A 9195-nucleotide genomic window follows, 5' to 3' on the forward strand; every position below is an offset into this window, starting at 1 on the left:
CTGTTAGTAAACAACCTCAATTTTCAACAGTTTTTAAATGCAAAATTGGTCTGGATAGTTGTTTAATAATACTGTACTCTGCAGTGTATGTTAATACTTCTTGATTTATAAAAATAATTAGTATAAATAACATAATAATATATAAAATTATTATTAAAATATGGAGATCATCACATAGGTCAAGATTGGCTTTGGGGTTTATATTGTAATGAGAACTGCTAGCTACCATTAACAGGAATATTCTTCCAAATGTTTATCTCTATACTTTTTTTCCAAAATCAGACTGGCTAGTTATCTGCTTTATACTCAAAAAAGGTTTAGAAAGATTTAGAATTTTCCTTTTGCACTCTTCAGTTTCTCACCCATTACTTATATAGTGTATTTTTTATTGATTGTTGGGTTCAAATGCATCATTTCTTGCTTTAGCGATTGATTGTTTAGCAATTACCGTAGCATTTGATTGGGAGCTATTACTTGGAATTTTAAGTCAAATTTAACTCCCCTCTTGCTAGAATTCTTGACCCTCAGTATAATACTTCTATGCTGGGCATTAGCAGCATGTGTCTCCCAGATCAGTTAAGAAATATGCAGCTTAGTGTATAACAAGCAGTTTTTAAGGGAGAAAATAGTTGAATAAGCCTTGAAGATTTGCTTTCATAATCTGTTTTACATTGCTTCTGAAACAGTGAATCAGTACTTGAGTAACTTCCTTTGTGTGGAATCTTAGGCTTTATTTAATTCACTTTTATTTAGAAAGTACAATAAAGTACAATAAAGTGCTCTCATTAAACTTTTTTATTTTGCCTCAGTTTTATTAGCTGTCTTTCTTTTTCAGCAGTAACTGTGTGATTTATTATTTGATTTTCTTTATTTCTTTTCCACTCCTTCTGACAGTCATACCCCTCCAATTATATGGACCAAATGAAGCCAAACAAATACAGCGTCATTTATTCTACACCAAGTATGTTGCACAATAAATTCTACTCCAGCCCTGAAGGACTATCAAATGGAATCCAGATGGAGCCAGTAGACCTTACGGTAAATAAACGGAGCTCACCACCTTCAACTGGAAGTTCTCCGTCCCCACTAAAATTTCAGACTGTGCATAGGAGAACTTCACCTGGATTGACTCTGTCCTCACCCAGCTCACCTCTCAGTAAATTCACACCATCACCCCCAGGAGTACAGCCTATTTCTATGCCAATAACAATCCCACCTGTAATGGCTGCTGCTCTTTCACGCCACGGACTGAGAAGCCCTGGAATACTCCCAGTTATACAGCCTGTTGTGGTCCAGCCAGTTCCTTTTATGTATGCTCCCCATCTCCAGCAGCCCATCATGGTGTCCACAGTTCTTGCAGATGAGATGGAAACTCCGAGTAGCATGCAAGGTTGGTGTTGTCAGAGTTCTTTTTTATGCCATCTCATACTGTGAAAATAACACAATATCCAAGCACTTGTTTCCTGTACTTCTTTGCATTTTAGGAAATGGAACATAATTCCTGTTCTTCCAAAATATTCAGGCATAGAATTTGTTTTGCAAATATTTTACCAAACTCACCAAGGTTATAGAATCACAATATGACTTAGTTTGAAAAGACCTCTGAGATCATTGAGCCTAATCTTTGACCAGTCACCACCTTGTCAACTACACCATGGCACTGAGTGCCACATCCAATTTTTCCTTAAACGCCTCCAGGGACAGTGACTCCTCCACCCCCCTGGGTAGCCCATCCCATTCACCCTTTCTGTGAAGACATTCCTCCTGATGCCCAACCTAAACCTCCCCTGGTGCAGCTTGAGGCCCTTGCCTCTCATCCTGTTGCAAATTGCCTGGGAGAAGAGACTGACCCCCACCTGGCTACAGCCTCCTTTCAGGTAGCTGTAGAGAGTGATAAGGTCACCCCTGAGCCTCCTCTTCTCCATGTTAAACAACCCCAGCTCCCTCAGCTGGTCCTCTTAGGACTTGTGCTCCAAGCCTTTCACCAGTTTTGTTGCCCTTCTTTATACCTACAAAAAGCTGTTTAACTACTGAGATTTGGATTGATAAAAATATTGGACTGATGAAAATGAATAGAAGTGCTTTGAATCATAGGTCATCAGGAGATAGACTAAAACTGGAAAATTTTGTATTTAGCATGAATTGTCACACTAAATATAGAACTGATGGATTTCTTTTGTTTTAACTATGATTTTTATGTATATTTTTTATTTCTATAACTCTTCATATTTTTTATGTATTGCCTTCCCTCTCCTACCCTCCCCCATACAGTGCCTGTCATTGAGTCTTATGAGAAGCCTACACTGAAGAAAACAATCAAAGTAGAGCCAGGAAGTGAACCATCGAAGACTGACTTCTATCCTGAACAAATGTCACCTCCAATGATGACCTCATTGTCTCCCCAGCAAGTAATGTTGCAAGAGTAAGTAGCCAACAGTAGTTCCAAGATCAGCAGAAGAATGGAAAGCAGTTCATTGGAGTATTTACGAGTTTTGAGGAGTGGGAAGGATTGTTTCTGTACTTTATACATGTGGTAAATACAGAAAAACATTCTTCCCTCCCACCACTGCCACTGTGAAATGTGATTTCAACTTTTTTTTCTCCCTTCTTTAGCAATATGGGAGTTGATACATCTTTATATATCACAACCACATAGATCTGCCATTTATATAACACATTTCTGAAATGATGATAGTCCCAATCCTACAGTTTACTGAGAATAGAACTCCCAGTAAACCAGTGATAATCTGTTTATGTAAAACCAGCAGCAAACTTGAAAGATAGCTCAAAGAGATTTCATACTGATCTCTGTATTTACGTTACTTGAAATATCTTCCTTTAAAATGAGTGTTGTGACTTTCTCTTCCTGGAGGACTTCTTTGTTTTTTCAAAAATTTTGGCTGGTTGGTGGAAAGAACTTCTTTGGGCTTACAAGTTCTCTGTATATCCAGTGAAATTCCATGTTTACACAAGGCCATTGTTCTGTGGGTGATATTTTTGGCAGCTCAGGTAGTTTCTGAAGCTGTCCTTCCTCACAACCACTTGTTTCCATCCCAGTACTAACTTATCGAGCTGGTATAGCCTTTACCGGGGCCACTGCATGAACTAGATCACAGATCTAGTTGGGTTTAAAATAGTACTGTTTGCAGAAGGCAGGGCAAGGGCTGTTTGAAGGCAGGGCAAGGGCTAGAAAGAAGAAATTAGTAAACCTTCTCATTGGAACCATTAAAAATTTCTCAGGAGGCATCTGAGCAGCCATGGGCATCCTTTCCATTTCCTGTTTTCCTAGGGAAAACTCTGTCAACTTATTAAAACCATGGAATGGCCCAGAGCCCGGCTCATCCTTCAGCAGGCAGTGCTCTGGGTAGGCATGCAGGCTGCCAGCGTGGCCTTGGCAGGAGCTGAAGTTGGAACTGAGCACAACTCATAGCACATAAGCTCAGAATCCATTTCTGCCCTTTCTTCCTGCTCATTGAAACCCTTGGGGCACTTACATTTGACCTCACCTCATAGAGTAGGGAAAAAGGGCTCCAAGCCAGACTCTCAAAACCCAGTGTGAGTGTGATTCAGAAAGAGAAAGGAAGCGTAAGGCGGGTGGTCTCCTGCATTTCCTTCAGCAGGCTGCCTCTCCCTCCTGCTCATGGCCATTGGGTTAGAAGGCACACTGCAGCTCCAGGCCTTCTTGTGGGCACCTCTCCTTGGCTTCAAACAAGCTTCAAACAGCTAGCTTTTATAAACTATATGCTGTTAATTTTAAAATAACCTTACATGTTTTATTATAGTAAACATACAATATAAACATCCATGTTTACTAGTTGCTTACTTACCTTCCATAATGGACCTGCCACACAAGGCAGTCAGGTCTTGGAACTAACTACTGCTAAGTCAGGACTATCAAATGTTTCAGTTTAGTTTTTACCTTTGTTAAGCCTCTTTAACAAGAGCAAACCAGTAAGTGCTGTTCCTGGCTTGTGCCACACCCTTCCTCCAGGGCTGAGACTTCTACAGACTTGTCACCTGCATTAGTGATTTGCATTATAAAGTTCCCAATGAGTCCAGTTTCCACAGGAAACCCATCCGCTGAGCAAAGAATATAAAATTTGGTATACTGTGTAGATAGCTTTGTTACAAAAAAAAAATTTCTATAGTCCGTGTTTCCAAAGCATCTCCTCTGCTTGCCCATACAGAGCATTATGTTTATGGAGACCCTGTCCTTGCATTGTAATAGCTTAAATACCTACATAGCTGTCCTGTAGAGCTGCAGTTCTTGATTATTCCTAAACCCAGCCCTTTCAAGCTCACGTTCAGCTGTATCCAAAACAAGAAGTTTATAACTTGTATTTTTTTATCTTTATATCGTTAAAAAATACATAAATCACACAAGTTACAAGATGAGAGATCTAAATCTTTATAAAAAAAAACCCTGTCGTTTCTCAGCTTTGTCAGCGTGTGCATTAAGAGCTATAGTTAAGCAATGACAATTTTATCATTTTTCATAGGTTCCAACTGCCTGAAGTGCACTATTCAGACACATGAGCTACATTAAAGGGACATAGGAAACCTTCAGTCTCCCTTTTAAGTGACTTATTTTGGTTGAGTGTTAGGTTTTGGCATACACACTATATATGTATATGTATGTATGTATGTATATATATGTATAATGTTGGTGACATTTCTGTAGGAGTGGCGGGACTTTCCAGTACCTCTGATAATCAATGTAACTATGTAATAACTTCCAAAATCAAACTTGAGGTAATAATCTCTAGCCCAATATAAGAAGCTTAATTAACGTATTTTCATGCAAATGTCAAAGTCTCACTCGTGCTGTCAACACAATGTGGTCTGTGGTGAAGGAGAAAAAGCTGTTGAAATTGTAACATGATTTTTGGAAGATACTCTTATCAATTGAAGAATGACACATAAGTGGGTAGACTTAAATGAATTTGTATCTGGTTGTATAAGAGGGAATGAAAGAATTATGGCTGTGCTTTTATTATTGGCACTTACTTAATATTTACCTCTGAATTTTGACACCTCCTTAACCATTTTTTAAAATTGCCACACCCTATCTGATTATTGATAACATTCTGTTGTCTTACCAGCCTCATCTCCTCTAAAGGGAAAAGGAGACAAATTCTCAGTGCTTCTTCTAGATGCTTTGAGATTGAAAATCATCACAAATGGTGTAGGGTCGATACCCTTTTTCTCCCTTTTCCCAGATGTTAGCATGTACAGGACTAGCCTCCACACATAATGATTTAAACCAAGTTTGTTTGCTGTCCTAACCCAGAGCTTCTCCAAAAAGACGAGTATGCAACAGCGTTTAAACTGAACATTGCTTTGGAGAACCATTTCTTTGGAAGCTAGAAGTCTGCCTTTCTTATTTAAGAGTGTGTACATCTGTGTCTAACATCACCATCTGGGGTTTCCTGCCATTATAATATTTTTAGCTAGATCTAATATGTACTTAAAGAGTACATCACTCAGCAGTCACAGAACCACCATTGAAAGAAAATTTGGCTCCCAATTTCAAGCTTGTAACTCTAATAAAAGAATTAAAAACAGAATTAAACTTTTCCCAGATCACTAATCCCCATCCTGCTGTTTTCTTCTTAAACCATGCAGATTTTCTGTCTTTAGCACATGCCCTTTATTTTGCTCAGAAAAGTAGGTATTCAATGTTTCTGAAAATTAGGCCTTAAAGGAACTTGGTGTAAGTAACTAATAGAACCTAATGTTATAAAATGTAATTCAATTGGTAAAAAACTGTGAAATACAGTAACTGAGAAAAGACGGGAGTTCTAGAAAGCTCATTTCTGCCACATGGAGGAGTTGGTTTTGCAACAAGGAATGCTAATACCTGCACATTATATTCTAAGTTTCAGTTAAAAGCTAAAAAGTATATTAAAAGCTTTGATACAGATCTGCTAATGGGCTGAAAAATGCAACCTTGTAAGGTTGAAAGATTTATAATGTCACATACCTTTTTGACAAACACACTTGTTGCCTTTTCTAACATTGGTGTGGAAGAAAGAATCAAAGTTGTCCCCAGCTATACAGTAGGGTGTCATTCAACAGTCAGCCTTTTAAGAAGCTCGTATGTTTTCATGTGTGCGAATGTTTATGGTTGTGTTTGTTACAGAAGTCTGTATGTAGTTAGTACATGTCTTACCTGTGCTGTACCTGTGGGCTTCTAAAGTGAAAAATCATGTTTATGAAGGTGGAGGGACAACTTCAGACATCCTGTGGGTGTGGCACACAGGCTAAGCTCTACTTTTAGGAATTGACGTCAGTGGTACAGGGAGGCCGCACCCTCCTGCCAGCACCAAACAGGAAATTCTTAATTACATTTTAAAGGAGTGGCTGGAACAATAAAGACTGCCTTCTGCTTTGAAACCCTAAAGATACAATTTCTTTAATAACATGGAATAGCTGTTTCCAGTTACAAGCAAAATAGTTATATTTGAAGGATAACGAAAAATTGTGAACAAGGAAATTTCACTATGAACGTTGAGAAATCTGGGGTTGACTGAAAAATAAGAATTTGAAGAGAGTTTTTCCTAAGTATGTTAAAAAAACCAGTTACAAAGTAGTAAAAATGGCTACATCATGCCACAAAGTGAGTAAACATTTAAAAATATTACTGCTAGAGTACACAAAATGTGCTAACCCTGTTGAATTTTTCAACATGCATGTAATAGTGTTCTTTCTGCCAAGAGACAGAGTAATAGTGAATAAAAGACTCTGTTATGAATCACACTAGTTGAGGTTAGCTGTGCTAAATGTTTTTCATTTTTAACATTCAATTTGACTTTGCAGGAATCACCCTTCAGTTATAGTTCAGCCAGGAAAGAGACCTTTACCTGTGGAATCTCCAGACACACAAAGAAAACGTAGAATACATCGATGTGATTATGAAGGCTGCAACAAAGTCTACACTAAAAGCTCCCATCTGAAGGCTCACCGAAGAACCCATACAGGTTTGAGTACTGCTGTGCTTCTCTTTCATCAAGTCTGTGGTAAAATAGTAGCCTAAGTTTGTTGTTCCTGCTAATGGCCAGGTGACCACAGGCATAAGTAACAAAATGAAAGAAATTAGATCTGGCATTGAGGATATAATTACAGGCTGAGCAAAAGACAGAGGACATAGCAGGAAAACCCACAGCAAGAGACTGTAAGCCAGAGCAGGTTCTTGGGGTTTGCTGGTGTGCTTTACATTCACTGGCTCTTCACTCATTTAGTGTCCAATTGCTTGCAGATTACTCAATCTGCACAACCTGTAAACACCAAAACAGTTCAAATTGCACTGCTTCACCTATGACATCACTGTTAAATTTGACTGAGACTTCCATGGGAGTGGCCCATTTGCAGAAATCTGGACTGTGTGCCAAATGCAAACACATATGCTCTGTGGACATGCTACCCAGTGGTCCAGTGGTTCTCTTTTCTGAATGAGTGTTCAAGTAAGTGTATCCCCATCTCTGCTCTCCACAGAAATGTTCATCTTGGCATGCTAAATGAATATATACACATCCAAGGTTTTGCGGCAGTACAGCAGTGTTAAAAAAGAGGGAGAATGACATATTAGAAAGTAATGATTGAGAGAGATTTTGAGATACTTGTGACAATGGAGCCAGTTATTAAATTTCAGAAATCACAAGAAAATTTCTGCCTGCTGTTCTGAATGGTAGCACAGTCCTTTCCCCCAGCTAATCTGGAATGAGTTCCCCGTTTTGAAAATACATGAAAAAAATGCTTAAACCTTCGCACTTCTGGGCTTGATGAGACAAAACAAGTGCTAATATGGCAGAGAGAGGAACAGAGAGACAACAAAAAGATAAGTTGTGGCAGGAAACAATTTTTTGGTCTGTTAACTCTGACTACACAGTTTCTAGTGCAGAAATCTCTGCAGCCTTGTGCTGTTTGCAGACCTTTTCAGTAAGCAATTAAGTACTTGCTGAAATTTGACAAGGCAAGAGAATAAATCTGTCAGATATTTAACTGATGTGTTCATGTCTTAAAATCCCCACTTCTGTGTTTCTTTTTCCAGGTGAAAAACCGTACAAATGCACTTGGGAGGGATGCACATGGAAGTTTGCTCGTTCTGATGAACTAACGCGGCATTTCCGCAAGCACACAGGAATCAAACCTTTTCAGTGCCCAGACTGTGACCGTAGCTTTTCTCGTTCGGACCATCTTGCTCTTCACAGAAAACGCCACATGCTAGTCTGAATGTCTTCTGTCCCTGACTCCTGTCACACTTTTTTTGTTTTTTACACATGCATTTTAATTTGGATTCAGCTGGTCTGGATCTCTGAGTTTATACCATTAAAAGCTTACATATGGTCAGTAACAGATGTTATCTAACCCTCCTATGTCCTTGCCACGGGTCAGACCTAAAGAATGTGAATACTTCTTTTTTTTCTCTCCTGGGGATGCTAAGCAAACCCTTTCTACATTCAGTATGTTTAATGTATTCCATTTGTGAATAAGGGAATTTGTAAACTAACGGCTTTTGTTGGTTTCTTCATATAATCAACCCAGAATATACTGATAAAGTAGTAAATGTTATTGAATATCCAAAATGCTAGTCCTTGCCAGACACTTTCATTTATGTGCCCAGTAAGGGATACACTCTCATTTTATGCTCAACAATGCAATGAATGAACTCTCCTGGCTGTGTTGATTTCTGCAATGTGGTTAATGCAACAGTTTTAGAAAGACATTTGATTTAGAAATCCCCTCTGCCCAAACAGTGAGTAACACTGAGGAAATAAATCTAAACAGTGTAATTACTTTACAGAAGGATTGAGTCATAGTATCATTTACCCCAGTCAAGAAGAAAAATTGGCAGGAATGGGTCCATACATAACACTGTGCATCTAAACCAATATAATCTGTCATCTGTATTATAGAGTAGTAGATATCTTTGTTTTTATTGGATAATGCCCCGGTGGATTTGTTAAATGAAGACCTTGAGTGACACTGTATGTCTGGTTTCTGTGCAAGTGTATGGGTGGAACACACAGTCAAGAAAACAGCCTGAAGCTGAGTCAGGGGAGATTTAGGTTGGATATCAAGAAAATGTTTTTCACCCAGAGGGTGGTTGGGCACTGGAACAGGCTCCCCAGGGAAGTGGTCACAGTATGAAGCCTGACAGAGTTCAAGAAGTGTTTGGACAATGCTCTCAGGCAC

At 38.8% G+C, this 9195-nt stretch overlaps 1 protein-coding gene across 2 annotated transcripts in view; it reads left to right on the forward strand.

Moving 5' to 3' along the window:
* KLF3 (Kruppel like factor 3) overlaps positions 1-8800 on the forward strand; it is a 30940-nt gene extending 22140 nt beyond the window's left edge. Inside the window, exons 4-7 of one of the 2 annotated variants that reach the window (XM_029961383.1) lie at positions 895-1390; positions 2272-2422; positions 6820-6980; positions 8051-8800. In XM_029961383.1, the coding sequence (XP_029817243.1) occupies positions 895-1390; positions 2272-2422; positions 6820-6980; positions 8051-8232 (990 nt within the window). In that variant the 3' untranslated portion in view covers positions 8233-8800. The remainder of the gene's footprint in view (positions 1-894; positions 1391-2271; positions 2423-6819; positions 6981-8050) is intronic. The other variant, XM_029961386.1, reaches the window with a different exon arrangement.
* The last annotated feature ends 395 nt before the right edge of the window (positions 8801-9195 follow it).

The sequence above is a fragment of the Manacus vitellinus genome, unplaced genomic scaffold (genome assembly GCF_001715985.3).
Source record: "Manacus vitellinus isolate BGI_N305 unplaced genomic scaffold, ASM171598v3 scaffold_0_pilon, whole genome shotgun sequence".
NCBI lineage: Eukaryota > Metazoa > Chordata > Aves > Passeriformes > Pipridae > Manacus > Manacus vitellinus.